This window comes from Aythya marila (assembly GCF_965140915.1).
Source record: "Aythya marila genome assembly, chromosome: 13".
Taxonomy (NCBI): Eukaryota; Metazoa; Chordata; class Aves; order Anseriformes; family Anatidae; genus Aythya; species Aythya marila.
The window spans coordinates 13,461,301-13,484,464 of record NC_139054.1 but is presented as its reverse complement, the minus strand read 5'-3'; the positions used below and the strand labels follow the sequence as shown (position 1 = coordinate 13,484,464).

The 23,164-nt window shown below is 47.5% G+C and overlaps 2 protein-coding genes across 8 annotated transcripts in view; one reads left to right on the top strand and one right to left on the bottom strand.

Annotated features, from left to right (window-relative positions):
• Nucleotides 1-4,415, top strand: part of TBC1D8B (TBC1 domain family member 8B) — a 39,350-nt gene extending 34,935 nt beyond the window's left edge. For both annotated transcript variants that reach the window (XM_082770467.1, XM_082770466.1), the window contains one exon: nucleotides 102-4,415. In XM_082770467.1, coding sequence (XP_082626593.1) covers nucleotides 102-512 — 411 coding nt within the window. In that variant the 3' untranslated portion in view covers nucleotides 513-4,415. The remainder of the gene's footprint in view (nucleotides 1-101) is intronic.
• A 398-nt stretch (nucleotides 4,416-4,813) lies between these two features.
• PASD1 (PAS domain containing repressor 1) overlaps nucleotides 4,814-23,164 on the bottom strand; it is a gene marked incomplete at its 3' end in the record, with an annotated part of 190,762 nt that continues 172,411 nt past the window's right edge. For 5 of the 6 annotated variants that reach the window (XM_082771233.1, XM_082771231.1, XM_082771232.1 and 2 more), the window contains 13 exons: nucleotides 22,356-22,438; nucleotides 18,549-18,655; nucleotides 15,958-16,105; nucleotides 14,097-14,178; nucleotides 12,914-13,037; nucleotides 12,509-12,606; nucleotides 11,989-12,075; nucleotides 11,583-11,741; nucleotides 10,814-11,020; nucleotides 9,718-9,920; nucleotides 9,142-9,234; nucleotides 8,740-8,947; nucleotides 4,814-8,200 (listed from right to left, as the gene is read on the bottom strand). In XM_082771233.1, the coding sequence (XP_082627359.1) occupies nucleotides 8,030-8,200; nucleotides 8,740-8,947; nucleotides 9,142-9,234; nucleotides 9,718-9,920; nucleotides 10,814-11,020; nucleotides 11,583-11,741; nucleotides 11,989-12,075; nucleotides 12,509-12,606; nucleotides 12,914-13,037; nucleotides 14,097-14,178; nucleotides 15,958-16,105; nucleotides 18,549-18,655; nucleotides 22,356-22,438 (1,770 nt within the window). Of the gene's footprint in view, nucleotides 8,201-8,739; nucleotides 8,948-9,137; nucleotides 9,235-9,717; nucleotides 9,921-10,813; nucleotides 11,021-11,582; nucleotides 11,742-11,988; nucleotides 12,076-12,508; nucleotides 12,607-12,913; nucleotides 13,038-14,096; nucleotides 14,179-15,957; nucleotides 16,106-18,548; nucleotides 18,656-22,355; nucleotides 22,439-23,164 lie in introns of those variants that run through there. The other variant, XM_082771234.1, reaches the window with a different exon arrangement.

Genomic DNA, 23,164 nt, shown 5'->3' with positions numbered 1-23,164 from the left:
GGTGCCTAGCAGAAGCAAGTGCTGGATTGAGATCATGGTGTGGAGTGAGAAATGAGAGTTGTGTGCTGTTCTCTAAATAGTCTCCTCTGTTATCTGTGTAGTCTCAGTTCATCCAGTTCTCAAAAACCCTTTACAATCTATTCCACGGGGATCCTGAGGAGGAGCTGTTGTACCGGGCTATAGCAGTGGTTACCAGCCTCCTGCTGAAAATGGAAGAAGTTGGGAGAAGACTGCAAGGTCCCATGTCACCAGTCAAAAGTGCGGCTGCTGTTACAGAGGTTTCTGCTGAAAGCCTCCAAAAAGGGCCGGAGGAAGGCAGCTCTGAGCAGACTGAAGGCGGTAGGGCACAGAGTTTGAAAGGGAACCATGAATGGTCCTTTGCCTTTGAACAGATCCTGGCATCCTTATTAAATGAGCCAGCCTTTGTGAGATTTTTTGAGAAACCTCACGAGATAAAAGCTAAAATAGAGAGTGCTAAAAATTTGCAACTTAAAGCAAGAACCAGAGTGTAATTTGCTTTATCTTTGACTCTGAGCTAACCACATAAAGCACTTGCAAATGAAGGTTGTTTCTATGGAAATTGAGTACGATGTTTACATAGGGAACGGGGTTTGAAGATTGAGCTTTAAATATCAGATTACTGGTATTCTTTGATGTAAATAAAAATAGTTTGAAGCACAATCACTTTCTTGCATTGTTCATAAGTTTCAGCCCAAGCAGGGGCTGAAGGATAAACTGTCTTTACCATGTTATTAAAATATGCAACATTGCTAGAAAACACTAGGCGTGACCTATGACAAACCTTTCTGAATGACAGCTGTTACAGTGCGTGCTCTGCAGGTTCATTTCTATTACTTGGATAAATGTAATGACTTCCAGACATTTTCCACTTAAAATGAGTTATCAACAGCTAAGAGGTTGACTTCCAGGTTAGTTGCGTAATTTCCAAGTCTGCATGTGGACTGGGATCAAAAGCAGGGTGAAGACTGAGAACACAGGTTTGAACTGGTAGCTGTGGTGGGCACAAGAGCCTGAGGTTAGGAAATAAAAGTTGTCCTGCTTACTATTCCCCTGCTTTGGTGTCACCGATGGTCATGGCTATTGCAGATTCCAGTCCCTCATTGCCAGTTTTCACACAGCATTCTTGCAGCCCACGTATCAGCTTTTGCAGTGTGGCCTGTAAAACTAATTTCCTATTTTTCTAGCTCAGCCTGTATTTGTGATTTCTTTCCCATTCTCATATCAATCCTCCTTCAGGACAGATGAAAGGACATAAGGTGCTTGGTCATCCAGGATGCACACGGATGCAGAGGCTAGTAGTATAGGTTGTTGAAATCAAGGGAGAACAGTGGCTAAATCTGTCTGACCACATGGTGGTTGTCATTTATCTTCCAAGAGGAGCCATTGTTGACATCTTAGGAGCATGTTGATGAAACGTATAGTTTTCTTTGTGTTTGGAGTGCCCAAGGACAGACCATCCTTAGCTGCTTCTTAAGCTGCTTCTTAGTTAGCTGAATGTGACCATGGAACTGCTACAGACAGATTGCAGTTGCTCCTTTTTCTACCCTGAGTCCACACCTCAAACTAGTGATTATTATTTCATTTTTATAGCTCTTTGGATTGTTGCTGTTGTAATTTTCTATCTGCCAGGACTAATGGCAACAGCAAACCCTCTAGAATCCAAATTGGAATTCTTAATAAATAAATAAAGATAGAGTAAACATCCTGGGCAGGTAAGCCCTGCCAGTGTTCATGCTTATGGGTGTTGACCTTGAACCTTAGGTAGCTTGTGCTAGAATGGGTTTAGAGAAGGAGGGGAAGAGCTTGTATTTTAACAACAACAACAAAGTAAGTTGGGAATCTGTTAAACTGGTTAAAAATGACTGCTTTTAAAGCTGTATGACAAACATTTTCTTCAGGGCAGCATTATTTTATATTGTGTGTATTTTTTGCAAAGAAGCAGAGCAGGGATGAAAACATTCACTGATGGTTGTTTTTCTTGCAATACTAAAATGAATGAGGAATAACATGAAATTCTGACTTGTGTTACAAGCATTTGCTGAAATGCCATAATTGCAATCGGGTTTAATGTTTCCATGCTGCTTTTAAAGAATACAGTCTTGATCAGGAGCAATGAATGTGTATTATTTCCTCTTCTCTTCTCTGCACTCTCAGGTATTAATATAAAGATTTACTGAACGAACAGTAACTCCAAAAAACATAAGATATTTGCGATAAACGAGGAAGCTTGTTTTAGAAGCCTTCATAAAGTAGTCACAGGTGATACAATATAAATCTGATTTGTATATTTATGCATAAAACATACAAACTAATTTATTCATATGCATGTTTCTGAGGCAAAGTAGGGCAACACTGTGTTTGTAAATGTGTTTGCTCACTGTTTTCCTAATGTTGTTTTAGAAATATAAGCAGATGATACTGATGTTCTAGTCCAGGACGTACTCAGATAAGCTTTGCTCTGTGAGTAATTCTTATGCAAGCAGCTGTGCTGAAGTTAACATAGCCCCATGAAAAGAGAGACAGCTACCCAGACAAAAAGCTTTTGTAGGTCCGTGATGGATATTGCTAATTTCAAGAGGTAGTCAAAGCTATAGTTTGCTAAGCAACATAGCATAGTGACATTAAATTCTTAAAACTCAAAGACATTTTCAGTTGGAGAGCCAATTTATTTGTTAAAAAAGAAAAAAGGAAAAAAAAGAAAAACATGCAAGTTAAAATCAAAGTACAAAATACTGTACTGAAGAAACCTGCAAAATAAGAATGGCCTCGTGTTATTACACGGTTTGGTTATGCAAAACTGAGCACCCTTTTGAAATACCAGTTTCTATTGGTGTCAGTCCAAGAAACCATAGAGCCATTAGCAGTGATGTAGTAATCCTTATCAGCTATATCATATCTATGTATAAAGAGAGATTAATTACCAGCATACAATTTTTTAAAAATATATTTAAAATATATTTGGTGTTGCAAAGATAAATGCTGTTTCACGTATTGCATTAGGACTCAGTGGGTGAGCACATTTCTGTTGCAAGAGGTCAGCTGCGGCACGTAGCTGGGAGTTGAGCAGAAGTGCTAGCAGGGAGCCTGCTGGTTGCAGGGTGGCTGGCCCAGCACTACTCAGCTACTTCCCAGTGGGGGGACTTTCCATTCAAATTGCAACTTGGAAGTTTTTAGAAGTGTTTTTAAGCAGCTTACTCATCAATAGGAAGCAGTGTGGTTAAATGAGTACGGATACATCACTTCACGTCTCAGTTTTATTTTTTTTTCCTGTAACAGTTTTCATTAAGTGATTTTTTTTTTTTTTTCGGTTCTGTCATAGGAAATAAATGAATGTACAACATTCAGTAAAAAGTAGATGATTGTAGCTCGGATATAGATTGCTAACACTAGTGATGCTGTTTATACAGTTCTTAAATTGCACTACCTTCTGCAGTGTCACCAGCGGGACCTGGCAGCTCTGCCATGGTTACTTGTCCTGAAACATTCTCAGTGGCTGTTGGCGTGCACTGCACAGCCCTTTCTTGTGGCTGGGCCATTATTATTGTTGATAATGCACATAAAATGCCTTTTGTCAGACGCAATCACCTGCCCATGGGGATGGCCAGCAGAGCTGTAGCATTCCCTCAGCCTTTCAATGCGGCGCATGCTGCTCCGTGACTGCTCAACCCCTTTGTGTATAACAGGTGCGGCGCTGTCTCTGCACAGCCACCCCAAAGGGCTTGAACACACGAGGTGAGGGAATAGCTCCACTGATGGTAATAAAAATGCGAGCCCTTTCCACCATGAAAGGGAAGAGCCCTTTATAACTCAAACAGGGGCATTTCATGGGACTTGGTCACTGCTATGTGATTCAGAATGAGCACTCTCTGTTTCAATCCATTCCTAAGACAAGCCACTTGTTCCTCACTCTAATGGCTATATAGTAATATATTTTTTAGAAGAGTTTGCTAATATAACAACTAAGAAATAGCTGTGTGTTGATTCTATTAGATATTTCTCATCCAGTTGTACTATACAGGGTTCTTGATTGTGATTGCAGTTATTACCTGAACTAAAAAATGAAATACTCTAATTTGTCTCTGGAAACATAGGCTATTTTGTCTTTTTGCTATAGCTTTGTCACTTTACCAAGAAGGCAACACGTTGGTGTTGGCAGGTTGGCTTTTTATACAATGTATTGTATGCAGAATACTGTAAGACAAATGGGGTGTTAAATAAAAAATGTTTCACTTAAGAACAAAAAAGTTTGAGGCACTATTCTTTCTCACGATGGACTGCGTCAGAATTTTGTTCAAAAACATCAGTCACGTTGAAAACATTTTTAGCCAGTCCTTTCTGAAGCAAGGATTGAGCCACACAAGGACCACACTAGGACTCCAGCCCCTTCAAAAATGAATAAAAGAGGAGATCCAGGTTTTGAAGGCAGTTTTGAAGGGTGGGTCTAGTTTAGCAGCGCATGAAACCTGTCCTTTTTCAGTGCTGAGATGGCTGGTGAGTAAAGCCAGGAAGAGCAGCATTACTTCTGCATCCCCATTAAAACATTTATTGTGTGCAGATATATGACACTGATACCTTGTTCTTTCAAATTCATGCATTGCCCTTATTGTTTCTGGCACTGGTCATGAAAATGGCAGTCTCTTGAGCCCCCTCTGTTCAGCTGTTTCTACATATGTATGTGCGTGCCATGGCTGCAGCTCTTGCACCTCCTAGAGAGCAAGGAGCAATCTGATCATCTGCCTGACCCACACCACTCAAGGAATAACAGCACAAGTTGTGTAAGAGGTCTTGCAAGTATGTTTTTATTTCTTCTTTTTCTTTTTTTTTGAAAATACTATGTACAATCTCTTTAAAGCTTGTCAAAATGCACAGACTGCCATCCAATGGAGCTGTGCAGGGACATAGATTCAAGACGAGAATAAAATCTTTACTGTTCATCTTCATAAGACACTTCCTTTTTCCCATTACAAAATACTTTTAAGAATAGTAACATTTATAAATGTATCTATATTTGACATCATATAAAATAAACCAAGATTTATAGTCAGTTCTAAGATTTTTCATATTTTTTCTTCCTCTTTTTTTTTTTTTTACATGGACTATGTTACACTATGTACAGTAACTTCTCACTGTGTTTGTCAAACCAGCCTGATGGTACCCACCAGGCTTTAGCTTATATGTACAAATATGCTAAAAGTGCAAGACTTTATTAATTAAAGCTGCCTGTGTTTTCAGAGGTCTGGAATTGTGTGGCCTATATATATAGATATACACGTATATGCACATTAAAAACATATCTGTGTATGTGGAGAGAGATACTATAGAGGTGCTTGTGTGCTAGAAAGCCTCAGGACGCTAGTGAGCACTGAACCTAGAGCCCAGCCCCTGGCACAGGCAGCACTGGTCATGTTCCCACCCACCGGTGTGACCACCTCACGCCTGGCGTCTCTTGTAAGTACCTGGAAGTGAACCAAACCCACCAGCACCCCTCCATTCCAAACAGGTCCCAAAAACACAGCTTGTAGCTAACACCGAGGTAAACGAATACAACTCAACCTGAATAAAGAGATGTATTTAGTCATTTATCTTCTGAGCGTGAGTGGTGATACAAGGCAAAAAGCCCCGGGCCCTGAACCAGCCTTGCCCCTGCCTGGAGGCAGCCTGAGCGGGGACAGAGCCAGCCCCACCTCGAGGCTGGGGGACATTCCCCTCAGGAGCCCAGTTCTGCCCAGTTCGCCTGTGCTGTGCTGGGTGCCTGCACCTGGTACCATGAGCAGCTGCGCTAGCGGCTGTGTGGGCACTGGACCTAAAGCATGTGCAGAGGAGAGGTTCTGATAAAGTGCGTATTTTACATCTCTTGTTCTTAGCAAGGCCAATTGAACATGTAAACATCCTTGCAAATCCACCCTCCCTGCCCGGAGGCTGCCATCAGAAGGGCTGTGTGGGGGCACAGCCCCGTCCGGCACACCCGCTGCCCTGCAACCCCCTCCAACCACTCCTGGGACTTGCTTTGAAAGCCAGCAAACTCCTGCCTCCTCCCTAGCAAGCCCTGCCAACCACCCCCTGTCCCTCCCAGACCCCAACCCTGACCCCAGGCACCACCACCACCAAGAAGGGTTCACTGCCACACGCCTGGGCTGATGTGCGGGGCTGGCACGCTGCAGCCCAGCCGCCGTGTTGCAGGTTTAGGGGGCACGGCAGGAACTGCACGGCCTCTGCCTCCCAGCAGTGGCACTGGGCCATCAGAGGTGTCCAGCAGCGTGTCCTTAGCACACGTGCCAGCCTCTGTGCGTGTGTGTTCATCCTCATGCTGCTGGAGGCCGTGGCTGCGCCTCCCCTCCGCCTGCTCTGTGACACCCAATTCTTCACTGCCGGCATCCCCGGGGTGCACAACCACATCCCCCAGCACCAAGCAACCAAGGCCCCATGGCAGGCCGGGCTCTCCCAGCTTTTGGTCGCATGTGAGCTGTAGCTGCAGGTGTTCCTGCACCGCCCGCTGTCTCCAGCTACAGCTGTACCCCACCTGTACGCCACCATGCCCGCTCCCCCGTTTCCTGAAGCCAGGGCTGCTTGTGCCAGAGGCTGTGGGGTCAGCAGTGCTGTGCAGCTGCTGGGGTGGTGCAGAGAGCCAGGGAAACAACAAATACAAATACAAAATAATAATAAAAAGCCCAACCAACTCTCCCCTCCTCAGAGTGTTGATTGGACGTGACAGCGGTCCCCAAACAGTTCTCTGGCTGCAAGCCGGTGCATCCCTGCTGGCTGACCCTGCTCCTAGCTACCCACCGTCCTGCACAGCTTAAATAATGGCCTAAACCATCTCCTGCTCTGGGCTGGAACAGCGCCCACAGTTAGTACTCAGCTACTAATGCCTCAAAAAAAATGTACATTTTCATTTTTCCTTTGGAAAGACACAAACAGTAGGGACACTTAACTATACACCCACTGAGGAATAAACTGGTTTTCAATTCATAAATATAAACATATAGTTAAAAAGTGACAATTTACAAAAATACAATTTATTGCTGACCCGACAGGCTTGTAACAGTGCCTGTGTCATTGTGAGTACACGTTTCAGGGTTGTCAAATTGAAATATGACCTAGCAAAACCACAAAGTTTGCTGTCACATGATGGTCTACGTGTTGTTTGCTTGTTTTCATGTAAAGAAACATACACAACAACACCCACTTGGAACAAAACAAAAAGACAGAAAAGAAAGAGTAAGGAGTCTTTGTCCGTAACCTGAAAAATATTTGGCTACAGGGAGTAAAAACCATATAAATTTATCTGCACTTGTTAACCAAAGTAAAACATGACGAATATCTTACTAGTTGTGATGTGAGCTGGTATAACAACAGTAAGAAATTCAGGCAAAAGTGGTGTTATGTAAATTAGCAGCATTATCCAATCTCCTGGAAAACAAAAACGGCAGGGTTGAGGTATAGAAAAAAGGAAAAAACTCCACGACGGACCTACTAGAGTGCGACGAGAGCTATGTACACGGCAATCCCTTCTGTGACTGCTGCGGCCTGCGTGTGCTGCGTGCGCTGGGCTCGCCCTCACAGTGCCTTCCAGCACCAAAGCCCTGAAGGGACAAGGCTTTGCTGGGTGACCTGCAGCAGCACCCTGCCACCTGCCCGTGGCTCCCAAACGAAGCCCATCCTGCTCACCGACAAGTTTACAGCTGCTTTTGGAGCCGAGCTCCAGTGGGCAGGAGCCCCACTGTGTGTATTCTCCTGCTCCTTGCTCTTGAAGGTGCCCTCCTTCCAGGACACTTGTGGCCTCTCACAGCCCCAAGGCTCTCTTCGGTGGTGGTTGTATCACCAGGAGATCCCCCCCATGGATACCCCAATCCACGAGGTGTCCTCCAGAGCCATCCGCCCCTGGTGGGGCCATCCCGGCCCCCGTGGGGCCCCGACCTCACCCGTCTGTGCTCCGACGGCTCCGTCCCCGCTCCGCCTGCGCTCGGGTTGCCGAGCTAAGGTTGTCCCTGCCTCTGGGAGCCTGCGGTCAGGGCAGCTGCATTTCGGGCAGGTCCTGCAGGTTGCAGGCCTGGCCCTGTGCGTGGCGGCTCTGCGGCTGCGGGTGCAGGAAGTAGCTCAGGGGGTTCTGCTGTGTGACGTGGGCCGGCTGGAAAACACGCGGGCTCGGGCCCCCCGGCACTGCCTCAGGACTTTGCATCTGTGGGGAGACATGAAGGCAAATCAGCCCTGCTCCGTGCCCGGCCATGCCGTGCCTTGCTGCTGAGGCTCCTGGACAGAAGTACCAGAAGGTGACCCGAAATGCAGCCCTGCAGCACGACTTCCAGCTCTATTTCTTCCCCCTGCTCTGTGTGCTATCGCTTTCGCCAGGAGGACCGTGGCTTACCTCTGCCAACCCAGCAAGCCTCGGAGAGTGTATTGCTCATTAATAATTAGTTTCAACAGCCCCTCTCCTTGGCAACATCATTAACTTGGCATGCACTGATGGAAAACATGCATTGAAAAACCCAAATCACCTTCTACAGAGATTTGTGTTGGGAAACAAAACACAACTGCAGGAATTGACTGCATCTGATTAAGAAAAACCAAACTTGCTATGCTGAGACATAACAGCAGGAGGCACGTTGCCATGCCAGGCCAGGCCTGATTAGTCTTAAGCCCTATTTCTTCTAAAAAAAAACCCCTCAGCCCCCAACCCTAGCCCTGTGTACACCTACAAAGCTGCTCCAGCTCCCTCACCTGAAGGTAGAGCCGGTGCTGCTGAACCTGCTGCTGCGGCCACTGGTGGAGGTGAACTGGGGCACTGGTCTGGTGGGAGGTGAAGCTGGCGTGGGGGATCACCACGGATGGGGAGAAGACGGGCGAGGGGGCGGGGGGCCGGACCGTGCTGCAGGTGATGGGCTGCATCTGCACGGCGGGAGGCAAGGTCTGCTGCTCCGCCACGAATCTGCCATGAGGAGGAAAACACTGCATGAGACGCCAACCCCAGAGCCACCACCCTGGGCAGCCCGGGTGCTGCAGGAATCAGGGCTTGTCACGCCGTGCAAAACCTGCCACGAGCATCTCCCTCCCCACCAAGCATGGGTTGTGTCTGCGTGACCTTATGCAAGCGCCCTGCTACGACACTAAGCAAGGACTCACTTTCCCTGCTGCCTGCTGGTGCTGCTCAGCGTGGCCTGAGCGCTGCCGTTGGCGGCGGGCATCATGGCTTGGATGGACTGGTCCAGCAGCATTCTGTGGTGGAGGAAAAGAGAGGATGGTCAGGGCAGGGACGGACCAAACTGCTGACTGCCAGGCTCTAAAAACAAGCCCCTTAAGACCTCCCCAAAAGCATGCAAAGCACCGATCCTCCCTGAAAAAAGCCAATGAAATAGGATGCTTATCATTGCTTTGTGACCCACGGAGGTGAGCTAAAACCTGCCAAATTACGTGAGAAATACATTTTCACATGAGAAATACGTGCAAATGTATTATAGATGGTGAGACTTCTAGGCAGCCTGGTTTCTCTTGTTCCTTTACACAGTGTTTTGCAGTGGCTGGATCCCCTAGACAATGTCTGCAGATACCTCCCTGAAAGGCGGTCGTATAGTCTGGGGCAGTTTCCAGCTTTGTATACAGGAGTAATGTTTTTGCCACGACACATCTTGGCTGGAAAAGAGACCCTGGAGCTTTGGAGCGAGCAAGACACAGGTCTGTGAGGACAGGGCCAGCTCGTACCTGAGGCTCCTGTCCTGGCTGTAGTTGGACTGTGGCTGCCTTTCGCTCAGGTCGGTCGGCATCTGTGCAGCCACTGTAATGGGATGTGCTTGCGAAAACACCATGGGGTTGTTGTAGAGGGGCATTGAAATGCTCGTCTGCCCTGGCAGACACGTTTGCTGGGCTTGGTTTCCTCTCATGAGGTGCTGCTGCTGCTGCGGTACCTGAAATGCAGACGCAAACACACAGGTAAGATTTTAAAGCTCCCTGTTAGACAGCTAAAGCTACCGCTTCAAGGGTGCAGTTGGGTAAAAGACGATGAATTGTGGATGTTCTCCCTGAACAGAGCAATAGGCACTGTATGTCTGTGAGGACAAACACCCTGTGTGCATTTATTGCGGTGGCAGAGCAGGCGCTGGCAGGCTCTCCTGCTGCATCAGAGCACGTGGGCACAGCTCGAGGGAGAACAGAGCAGCTTACAAAGGGAGGGGGAGTGCAAAGCCCCTCAGGAATGCTTCTCCTGCTTCCTCCATACCTGCATGAGTATTTTTTGGGGCACTTCAAGTCTTTCCCAAGAAGATGGGGGCCTACAGGAAAGCTGGGGAGGGATCCTTTATCAGGGATTGTAATGACAGCACAACAAGGTCCCTTCTGACTCAAACCATTCTATAATTCTGATCTATGCAGTGAATTTAGGTCTAATGATGCCAAACTTGTTTTTCAAAGCTGCCTTCCAAGAAATCTGGGCCAGAAAAAAAGGCAACAAACCCTCTTTTGCAATTATGCCTGGCTCCCTGAACTATGAAGTCACAACTCTTGCTGACTGCAGAGGAGCACTGGGTGGTGATTGCAAGCACCATGAATCAGAAGCCAGACTTCCCACTTGGTTCTGGGATGGCTCCAGCACTCCCTGGGCTCTGACATTTTTAGGCTACTGAGCTTTGATTTTTACAGCTGAACGGCACAATTTGCAATGATCTTGACACAGATTTCATAGTACAGGCTATGGAGTAAAACAAGCGCGGTGGAGATGAGCAGGACAGCGGCACGTAACGCTTAGAGCCAGCAGGCACGTGTATAAAAAGCCAGGCAGGGGTCAGGGAGGGCAGCCAGCCACCTGTGAGGATGTGCCACAGGGCTCCCTGAGGAACTGGCGCGGTGAGGACACGTGGGGGCCCCCGTAGTGCTTGGTCCCCATCGGGCCTGGCTGCGGGGACTTCTTGGTGCTGGGCTGCCGGGGCGTCCCAGGTGGCGGCGGGGGTCTCCTGGGGCTCTGGTGCTGCACGTTGTTGAAGACCAAGGGAATAGGTTGCTGCATCAGCATCTTTAAGAAGAAGAGGTGCATGGGTTGTCATGGGAAGAATGGTGAGACAGCTCTTATATGTCTATTGCCACTAGATGGTGCTTCAGTTTTGCTACTAAAATTGAGGTTTCACAGCACTGTGGCAGCTGGGTGTACAACACCACAGCTCTAAATTCAGTGGCAAAGTGAACCATGGATAACAGAGTCATGTTAGCTTGTGCACAAATATTCAGAGCCACGAGTGCTCTGGTCTCATTACGCCTGTTACATGCCACAAGGGTGGCACTTGGGGACACAGAAGCATTAACTAGCCACTGAACCACCAAGCTCACCATGAAGAGGGGCCGTCTGAACAGCCTGACCACTTCCTTGTGATTGTTTTTCTAAACCATGCAAATACTTAAACAGACAGTGATGCCAGCTACCTCTCAGGAGACACCTCTCCAGCCCTCTGAGGCTACACTACCAATTTATCCAGAGCTCATTTCTAAGTGCTTTTGCCATAGCCAACATTGTCACTGATCTGCACAGCACAGCACCCTGTTCGTGAGCTGGGAACGGCGCGGGCAGCAGCAGCAGGTACCTGCAGGTTGGAGTCCTGCACCAGCTGGAGCTGCTCCTTGATGACGTGGAGCTCCTCTTGCTGTGTCTTGATGTCTGCCTGCAGTATGCGAGTCCTCTCCTCCAGCTGCTCTTTCAGCTGGTGCATCATCCCCAGCTGGGCCGGGAAGTGGTACACTGGCTGTGGGGAGTGGAGAACAAGTCACAAGTAGGACCAGTCCCGCTATGAACACTCATAATGACGCTGGTTCCAGAAAAGCAAATTTCTTGGTACAAGGTGGGCAGATTACTGAAATAACTGACTAATGGTGTCCTAGCTTGTGCTGGGAGCAGGGACCCAGCCTGACAAGCCCCAGCACAAACCCTTCGCCCCCCACCCAGCACAGGGGCAGGACACCAGAGCATATCCAGCAGAAGCAAACACGTACCATCACGGCGTGCTGAGAGGGGACTGCCGGCTGAGCCACGGGATGCTGAGGGAGGTGTTCGCCAGGGGCTGGAGGAGTTACTATGGCCTAGAAATGAAAACTCAGCTTTATTGCAGGCCCACAGCACCTCTAGTGCAGAGCTGGCGTGGCAGCGCCTCATGCTGGCCACCCAACTCTGGTGAGGAACAAGTGCAAGAAGTTTGAAAGCCAGGAAGCTTCACGTGGATGGCTGAGAATGTGAGGATGTGAGCTCCTGCATGCCCCCTGCAAAGTGCAAACCCTCAGTGTTTGGACAAAAGCCATTTCACATGTACAAACCCCAAGAGAAGTGGGTTTGTGCAGGGAGGTGTTTGGCACTGAGGAGCAATGAACCCCGAGACAGGAGGCGGCCGTGTTGCCTCCAGCAGCTTGCTGGGCCCCAGGACACCCCAGCCCTGGCCCCACACGTTCAGAGGTGGCGATCAGACCCCTCTGAGGGCGAGACCAAGGTCTGCCAGCTCTTTTCTTTAGCAGCACCGACCTGGGCGCCTCCAGCCAATGCCAGCCGCAGGGCTGCCTTCTCCGGCACCGCCGTCCGGGTGGGAGTGCTGGTGTCGGTGTGCCGCATGGATGAGGTGGCTGGAAAAGAGACATTTTGTTGTGATACGGCAGCAGGGTGGCGGACACGGGCTGCCCCTGCTGAGCCTGAGCTCCCTGTATGGACCAGCAGCCACCCGAGTGCTGTGGGGCTGCGTCCCCAAGCCGCCCACCCCTGGTCTCACGTGGGTGACAGAGGACACGGCGTATGGCACCGCAACGCCTCAGTCCCTGATGCTGAGCACCCCCCGAACCAACTCAGTCCCTGCTAGTGGATGTTTCCCACCCGACCCACAGATTTTGGGGGCTGCTCTGCCCCTCGCCCCCCCATATCGCGCCAGGCACCTACAGGCGGAGTCGGAGAGCGCGGTGTGCGAGGAGCGGCGGGAGCTGTGGGACGACAGCGACACTCCTTCCCGGCTGGCCTCCTGGCTGCTGCCGCACTGCCCCACGTCCAGGTAGCTGCTGTGGCTCTGTGGGGAGCCGAGCACAGGTTGTCAGAGGGAAAATAACGGGGCTGGTGCTGGAGGGCCAGCAGGGCCGCACGCCTCCACCACTGGAGATGGCCAGGCTGCCCCCAGGCCTTCACCCTCCCTGCCCAGAGGGAAACAGCCTAACCCAGTGAATACGAGCAGCATTGGAGGCATCACACCACAAGGACAGATACCGCTTGGCAGATGGTTTATATAATGGGGCTGTTTCATCTGCAGGCTGTGGGAGACCGTGTCACCTCCCCACGCCTTCCTGGGAGCTCCCCTCCAGAAGAGCAAGGAATGGGAGCAGTCGCTCTGCCTCCCCTCCTGCTGCCTCGCACCAACAGACGAAGCTTAACGTTTGCAGAAAAACATCTCGGCCATTGTGTGAAGGAGACGGACACACAAACATGCTGTGGTGAGAGAGCAGTCGCGGGCAAGGCGGCCCTTGCTCCAGTGCAAAAGGTCCTGGGACAGCTTCCGCTATGCATCCCATAAATAATTTCTATGAAATAATGGCATGATTTTCTATAAAATAATGGAATGATAATTCCACTTGGAGCTGCTTTGATTATTGGTCTTGTAAACTATTGAGAGGAAGAACTTAAAAATGAATTGAAATGACCTTGTTAATTGGCCAGGCGTGTTGGGATGCCAGGCTGAATCAAGCCATGGAAATTACAGCTCTGGTCAAAATCCTGCCCTTGATGCCACCCTGCCCAACGGTGCAAACAGAGCAGAAATCTGGAATAAGAACCAGTTGTGTTGTTTTCCCTTCATTCCAATCTTTGTCTGAGTATTAATGACAAGCTGGCATTAACAAAAGAGGTGCACGCAAGGCAACTGCTGAATTTGCCATTTTACACCTACACCAAGATGGGACAGCTCAGAGCCACATAGTGTAGAACTTCTGTGTATCTGCTCGAGCCATAACCCAGCTGAAGGCTTGGAAGGAGAGGGGAGGAAAGGAAAAGGAAGAAGAAGTATTTTCCTGAGATCAGGAAGTGACAACGGTATGGTTTAAAAGCCTGTTCATTCAAACGTGAAGAGACATGGTACCTTTATAGAAGAGGATGCCAGTTCAATTGATGACTCTTCAAGGCCAAGATCTCGCCTCCTTTCAGCTCGAACTTCCGCATAACTAACAAAAACAATGAAAAATTCAAAGTTTTTCAGTGTCAGGCCTCAGCTGTCCATGAAAACAGACGCACTGGGTGTTATGTACTGCAGTGTACCTGCCACACGGGTCACAATAGCGCTTTCCCATAGAGTCAGAAGCTGTGCACAGCTCACACTCATATACTCATCAGGGTAAAGCCTTGCAATCTATGAATAACCATGTGCACTGAAGGTCCAGAGCTCAGAAACAACAGGGCAGTGTCACGTCCCACTCCACCCAAGCAGGACTGCGGGATTAACTGATCTCATCCTTCCAAGCACAGATGTAGACTCCCCTTTGAAAATTTTGGCCCTGGATGCCTTCAGGCAACATTCGTCTAAAAGCGAAGCTCTGGGGGTGTACAAAGCACCACGCCTGCCACATCAGGGTTAAAATCACCCTGATGGGAGCTGTGCATACAAGATGCCGGCTGCCCAGCTGCAATGCGAGGTGGATGCCAGAATCCCCATGAATGTGCCTCTAGAAGTCTGTATTTGCTTCCCTTACTATTTTTTTCTCTTAACTAATAAAATATTTACAGTAAACAATGCCACATGATTCACCACTGGGATAAATTGCAGAGGATGTTCTAAAGACTCTGAGCGGCTGTGTGCTGTGGGCGCTGAAAGGTGTCAGAACTAAGGCTGCTGAAATACAAACAGATACAACCTTTGTGGGGGCAAGAGAAGATGCTGAGAAGAACTTAATTACACCAGTGTAAGCACTAAATTTTCCTGAAATCATGCTTTAAACCTAAAGTTCATTTAACGTGTGTGTTTCAGTGATACATTCTAAGCCTTAACTGTACAAGACAGAACTGTATTTCAAAATCTATTTGGGATTATCACTAGGCTTAAGAGGCACTGAGAGCAGAAGAAGAAACAAGTCCACGCTCAATAAATTCAGAGATTGAAGTGCAGCCCAATTGCCTGAAGGATGGCAGAAGCAAGACAACTCAGAAGCAATCTCTCCATCTAACATTTGCTTAAAATAGCTCTTGACACGTAGTTTGTATCAGCACTCTAACCACTGACACCTGTTTATTGAGGTGTCCTCAGTCTGTTTCTGAACACATGAAAGATTCCCAGTTTACTTGTGCTTTTTCTTTGAGATGTTTGACAGGAGCACAAAAAAAATTGCAAATTGATTCCTGGAAGTAAAGAAAGATGTGTGGAGCCGTATGTTTAACCACGTTAATAGATCAAAACAGCATGTCGCTATTTTTTTTCAAGCCCTCCACTAGATATATCCCCATACGATGACTGTTTTTGCAGTGGTGGTAACACAGCAGCTCCAGTGCTTCCACTGGGGCTGGCTCCACCCTAGTTTCACAGCCGAGCCCAGAGCAGCATCCCACTGGAGGGCATCCTGGGCCATGCTGCAGTCAAGGAACACGGCCAGCAGGACAGCAGCTACCATGGTAGGTCATAGCTAGGTCATTAATATTTAAAACTCTGAGCAAAGGGTTTTGTAGCCCATAAAGCTGTCTGATTCCTTGTGATGCCATGTCATTGCTGGGGACAGAAGAGGAACACAACACTGACAGATGTGGCCAGTGGTGGCTTCCAGACCAGCTGCCAAAGAGTGGTGAGAACACATTATGCTTTTCCCCATATTTCCTGTCGTACTGTGTACAATTGCATACCATCTTAGTGTGTTAAGGCGCACAGCAAATATTTGGCTAACACAAAACAGGGCCAGGAAACACGATGGATGTGTACACGGGACAGGTAGTGTGAAGTGCTTGGTGCTTGCTCCTACCTAACTACCAGGTGAGTGCAAACGATGAACTCGGGCTTGGAATTCCACTGGTGGTAGGTGATGTAGTAGTGTGTCTGCAGCCAGATCCACTGCTGGCCTTTGGTCAGGAACCTGTAGTAACACGACTTGCCTTTTCCAAACTGCATCACTGGTAAACAAAAAGAAAGCACTTTATGGCAAACAAACTACAGAAAGTTCATGGTATAAAGGAGATTAGAAAAAAAAACACTTGGTCCCATTCTCCCTTGCAGTTTGCTACCCCACTAAGAAGGCTCTTGTGGCTTTACAAGCATGATGGGCAAAAAAGCTTGTGCTGAACTTTCATTTGGGTTCTTTCCTGCTACTTATTTTCACAAGAGTGCACTTTACTATTCTAAGATTGTTCTTATAACTAGTAATTGGCATAACTATCTAACTGGTTTTATTCCTAGAACTAATTAGTGGGCTTCTCTGAAAGTAATAAGCACAGATAACATCATGTAAGCAAGGCACTGGCCTTTCAGAAGCACATGAAAATGCATTTCAGAGACAGTGGGCCTGAAGTCAGGATCCTAATAATGGCACAAAACAGTAAGATAGTGGAGTTTAGCAGTTAAACTGAGAGTTTGCTTCTAAAGAGCTGGCCTAAATACAATAGACCTAGTACACATCATCAGGTTATGTTCAGAAAAATCACAGATGCTGTAATAAAACGGGAACATAATGAGGGGAACTACATTAAATAACCGCATTAATTGCTCCCAGACTGCTGTCAGTACAAAATGAAACATGCTCATTTAAACTACCCGTAATTAGTGCAAAGTGAAATACAAGCGTGCTTTAAGCAAACCCATTTCACTTCAGAGCGGGCAGGATGCCTGCCCACAGAGGCCAACCTGATGGGAGCTCGTCCAGCCACAGGAACCCAGGCACTTCTACAAACCTGCACATCTCTACTTTTTTAACTGTTAGGGCTGCTTTCTTTAGTGACCCCATTAGCAGGGATGGGCTTCAGAAGAAGCACTTGGAGGTCTTCTGGCTAGCAGGCTGTGCTGGGGATTGTTCAGCGCCTGGTCCTGTCACAAATGTCCTGATGCAACTTCTGGAAGTCATTTCACCAGCACCTTACCTTGCCTATCTGCACAGAAAGATGAAAAGATCCTTGCCTGTGGGTGTGCTAGGCAGCTATGCTTTTATAATGTAAGAGGTATCAGTGGTGAGAGATGTAAGCCACTAAATAGATTCAATATAGTTAGCATCTATGTCAAACTGCAAGCGTGTATTACCAAAAGACATCAGCTGGTTAAGTAGCTCACTTCTGTCTGAATGGCCCTTTAAACACACTAAAAAGTGCCATTGTTATAAGCAAATAAAGTATTTATTTAGTATTCCCATCTGTGCGTTTGCTGCACCTGACCCAAGCCGTGCCAGCCAGGCAGCCTGTGTCCCTGCTGCCCGCTGGGTCACCGCGCTTCACCTCGACCGTGCCTGGAAGCCAGCAGGAGGCAGAGTGGGGAAATTTGATATTTGGAGAAAGACTCATTTTCTCAGTTCTCTTTTAGCATCTCACATGGGTGTACAGTAGAGGGGCAGTGGTAGAAGGGCAGTGATGAGGGTTTACAACTCAGTGTTGAAGCAGTGCTGGTGGTCACGGAGCTCCTTTGTGTCCCAGCATCATGCTGCCAGCACTGCAGAGCAGTTTTCAGCACTTTCCCTTCCCCACTTTCTCAGGCAGATTCATTTCTTTGAATCTGGCAAAACACTCTCCTTCCAGAGATGGCAGACTGACAAACAGAGCACCTTTGCCCAACAGAAAATCTCTAAGTGGTATTTTCTGGAAAAATATCTGATAACCAACATGCATTTTACAGAGTGTGTAGTTAGATTTTATTTCTGGGCATTGCAAACCAGCTAGGGGACAGACTTTATTCCGGTTCAGTATCTTAGCCTGAAGTGCATGTAACAAAATGGAAAAAATAGTCTTTGGGAAAAAGCAACTCCACAGGACCTGGCTCCTCGTGGGCTCCCGCAGGTCACTTCTCTGTGTTCACACAGCAGCCAGAGCTGGACAAATCTTCAAAACGATGAAACGCTGAGAAAAATCTGGGCTGGAAGCCCTCAGACTGTGCCAGGAGATGTTCTGGTGCAAGGACAAGGCTCCTTGCCCTGCTACCAACCCAGTGTGGCCCTGCAGCCACAGAGGGGCAGCGAGGCTCTGTGGCCCTGGGCAGTTACATGCTCAGGTCCTGTTGGCCTACAGAAAGTCCCCAGGAATGGTGACAATCAGCAACATCCCAGGGGTTAGGGCTGCCCTTATAAATGGGGAACAGAGGGTAGGAAGATCTGGATTCCCATCTATCAATCTAATTTCACTCACACAACATGAGCTCAATCCGTGTATCTGCAGTTTGGGAAAGCTGCAGAAATAGTTGCTGATGTGACTGAATTCTGCAGGGACAGAGCCTCTCAGATGTCTAAGGCTGTCTTTATTTCATGAGAAGAGGGCATCCCCTCCCTCTCAGACAGAGATGCCTGTTGCAATACCAGTGGCAGGCTGCATGGGTGACACAAGAGATCACAGAGAGGCACACGGCGGAGGGAGAGGAACTTACAGTGTTCATGGCACCTAGCGAGAAGCTCCAGGTCATCTGCGTGGTAGTAGTCGTACCCTGATGTTCCCAGAACCTCAAAGGGTAAGTATCCTATGATGGGTGGAGCCCTAGGAGGGAAGCAGAGGGCAGGAGGTAAGCACACCTGACACCGTGACACCACGGCCAACATGCTGTGATGGATGCCAGCAAGCAAAACCACCTCATACATCCTTTCGGGAGTGTCCATCCTTTCACTGTGATGCATTGCCAGATACAAGAGAAAAAAAAAAAAAAAGAAAAAGAGAGAGAGGGAGAGGCAAAAACTGAGAAAATGAAAAGGTGTGTGTTTACTGGTTCACAGCCTATTCATTATGTGGGTGTAGAGAAGGCATGTGCGTACGCAAGTGACTCAATTCATTAAGCACGCCTGTGAGACATGGCTTGAGATACACTACGGGTGTTCATGTGCATAATAACTCGGAGCTTGAGTAAAATTACCCAGTAGGTTGGCTATGTCATCTAGGTAGTGAACGTAGAGGGAAAAGTAAGTGGGAAGCTACAATGTGTGTCAGGGCCAGCTTGAGGAAAAGAGAAAGTAATTGTTCTACTGGAAAAGCTTGGGGAATTGCAACCTGCAAAAAAAAATGCTTCGATGTGGGCAGTAACAAGAATAAGTATGGGGCTGATCCTGAGGACTGTTATTTCAATGGCAGGTAGAGCAGAAATCGAATAAGTATTTAGACTGGCACACTGAATAGACACCAGACTATTCTGCTGTCAATTCTAGATGTTTCATTTTCTAGGCAAAACCTGGTATTTTTTATTTTATTTTTTTTTAAGCAGGTGTCCTAACAAGTCTGAGCTTGTACACAGCCTCCACTGGAACCTGCTAGCTTATGAGTATGGAACAGCACTAAACTGTGAGGTGAAAAACACTGTTTTTACCTCTCGTCCCTATAGCAGCATTCTGAGGCACAGGTACACTCCCCCTTGCACAGCCTCAAGCACAACAGGTACTTGGCGAGGCAGGATGTGACCACGCTGAGCTCATTTGGCTTTTTGCTCCACCTGTTTTGGCTGCTGGATGTGCTGACAGCAGGAGGCTCGCCTGGCAAGTTCAGCACTTCCTCGGGAAATGTCAGCAGGGCAGGGAATGCTTCAGGCCTGGGGCGGTCGGAGGTGGCACTGCCCGCTGAGCAAGTGACCCTCTGCAGGAAGGTGAATGCCACAAAGTGGCCAAGAAGGTGAGCAAAAATGTATTTAAGTGTAAGTACATTTTGGTTTGGACAGGGACCTTCAGTCTTCTGGATATTAACATGGGAAGGTCTCCTGTTTTGGCTGAATGACCCAGTTCCACCTTCGTACCCTGGAGAGATGCTGTGGGCACAGATCACTCAACTATGTGGGGACCAAAAGAGGTCTGTAACCTCTCCTTTATCAGCTTTGTTCTTTTCTCACTGTGCATGGAGGCTGTAAGTCCTGCCTGTGCCCCCCGAGGGCTCAGCAGGAGCTCCTGAGTCTGAGCAATCTGCTAGACCTTGCCCAGCACAAGGGAGGAACCAGGCCTCCACTCTCTGAGGGCAAATCTCTGGAAACAGAGCCCACTTAGCACACTGTGGTCTCTGCCACAATGCAGCCCTATTTATCCAAATGACTCCTCAGAGAGCACTGTGTTCCCTTTCCCCATGTGACACAGATTTCTGTTAATGATGATAATACGTGTATTTATTAAAGTGTCCTTCCTTGCCATCTCTTTGGCAGCTTGGCCAGTGTCTCTTGGCTCTTTAATGACATGCTTATCTTCAAGACAATGATGTCTTTCAGATGCACATCAGATAAACTTTTAAGCTGATCAGGAAAGTATTATGCTTCCATGACTTTCGCCAGATTTCCTTAAATAAGAAAGTAACAACAAAATGCTCCTAATCTGTCATTTGACAAGGAGCTGGCTTGCTTGTGGCGCAATTTAGAAGTGTTTTGTTAGCTTAACTTCCAGCCTTGAGGCCTGCAGCTGGCTCTTCAAATGGAAATGCAACATCTTCAGAGAGCCTTTGAGTACAGGATTGGTAAGTGGGCAAAAAGCCTGACAGGTGGTGGGCTTTCAGCTATAACACAAGTTGGACTAGACCCTCCAGTCTTTTAATAAAAGAAGGGAAAATAAGGAGAATGCAGAACAGACATGGATTGTTATCAAAGTTCACAGGATTTCTTCCTCTACACACATGTATATGTAGACCAAGAATACAGATTTTCTTTATTTTTTTAAGGTTTATCCAGGTCTGTGGAGTGTTTGTTGTACTATTTATCACAACTCCATACATACCATTGCTATGATATGAAAGGTTCCGAGCCATGGTGGGTATCTGCTGCCCCCACTGATGGCACAGCTCTCAGCATCAAGCTGTGCGAGCTGAAGTAACCAAGCAAGAAACAACAAAATATCCCAAAACATTTCACAGTGTCCTGGAGATCCTGGGGAATGCACTGGAGATAGGTTTGAACCAGTGATTAGATGAGACAACCCACACGATTCCCCTCTGGCTGTTGGGTCTGTGCTCACTGCTTAGAGCTGGTGCTGCCACGAACTGTCTCAGCATCTGCATTAGCTTAATCCACTCCTGGTAACAATGGCTTCCTCGCTGGGGATATCAGTGGGACTGGAGTGGCTGCAAGCGCCCGGCACAGAGCTTCCTCTCTGAGTCATAACCCAGATTCATCAAAAGACTCTTTGATTTGCTTTAAAGGAGCTCCTGCGTGCCTTATTCGCAGCAGCTGCTGGGACGCAGCCCTTTGGAAAGCCAGCTCACTGCTGCAGACGGTGACATAAGGGGCCTAGGGCTCTTTTAGGAATCCTCGTTAAATCACCTGATTCTGAAGACGTGCCTCATTGGGCAGGCCAATTAAAGTCTAACGAAGTCACTGCAGCAAGATCTCAACGATAGGAATAATAACAAGCCCACCATCCCAAACCACACAGCCTTTTAACCATAGGGCTGCCGCGTGGCCAGTTCCCCCGTGCTTCAAGGTATGACACATGGATCATCTTCCTTACTACAGAAATGCAAATTATTCATCGGTTACATTCTCTCTCTCCCCTCCTTGATTTAAATGTGCAGAAGATGTTTAGCCCCCCTGCAAAAAAAAACCCTTATTTCCTACAACCTTTCTCACTCGCGGTGTATTTCTGCCTTTGCAGAACTTGGAAGGGATAATGGGAAGAGCTGGATTTCACAACGTGTTTACGTATACATGCAGAGAAGCAAAAGAGAGAACAAAACCCTCCAGCTTCTTCTGAAGAAAATGAATCCTCTGTTAATCAGCTTAATAAAGTGATTCCTTTTTCATTCCCCGAGCTCTCCATGCTGCACTCAGTCAAAAACAAATCTGCAATTAAACCATCCAATACATTGCATTTTCTTTTAGTTTTATAAATTCCTTCATTTATCAAGGTGAAAATCAAAATTTGATCAATACAGCAAAATATTTTTGGGTTCCTGGAAGCTGTAGATGGTGAACAGAGAAGCTAAATCAATACAGGTAACACAACCCACAGTGCTCAGCTTCAATGACTTGAATGACTTCAATGTCTTGGTGAAATTCAACATCTTTCTAGACATTTAACCTTCACTTTATATGGCTTCTTACCTGCCTTAAGTAAGAAAGAGGGCAAAGCTTTTAAAGAGGCCTGATAAGTAAGTTCAGAATATTATTATTGGTGTAGTTTAACTTAATTAGAGCTATTTTGCTTGGGATGTCAGGCAATAGCAACATAAACATTTCTATTTTTAAACTACAAATTGTTTATACTTCAGTGACCGAATCTCTTACCTGTGGTCCAAGAACAAAAACTTCCATTCCAAGCTATGCCTTGATGTAAATTCTTCACATGGCTCTTCAACATTGCAAAGCTCCTGCAAAACAGTTGGCACATTCAGACATCTAATTCTGCGAAATAACAAAAGGAGTTCTCCCTCAAGACCAAGAATGCATCATCTTGGTATAATAAACCCTAGCAAAACACAGGGCTTTTAAAGCACTCGACTTTTTTTTTTTTTTCCTCTAAGGAATGCATAAACCTTGTTTTATAGATGCATAAACTGATGAAAAGTGGCTGAATAATTTACCCTGAGCTGAGTTTCAGAGCTAGGATAAATAGTCCAAGGGCCTCATCTTGCAGTCTGCAGGCAACATTCCCCAACTTTCTGTAAATACTGCTAACCGAAGATGGATGACAGAGCAGGTTCCAGCCTCGAGCTGGGCTGGCTGCTGCTCTCCAGCAAGAAGCACCCGCTGCCCTTATCCCTGCCATCGCGGCACCGTGCCACACTTAAAGACTGGGAGAAAGAGTCCATGAACTGCAGTGCTCGGGGTCTCCAAGTGTGGCTGGCCTTCCTACACCAAGGAGCAGTGGGGTGTAGCTCTTCAGTGCCTCTAACTTTCCAAGCAGTTAGCTGGGCACCTTTTATTGGCACCCCCTGAGCTTGCTGCTCTGAAACGTCCCATCACACAACCCCCTCTTCTCAAGCACAACTCCCATTTTTCATTTTCTCCTTCCAAAATAAACGTCATCTCCCCCTCCCAAGCACAGCAGTGCCCTCCCTCACAAGCCCTCAGCACAAGGCAGTTTGCACTGCTGC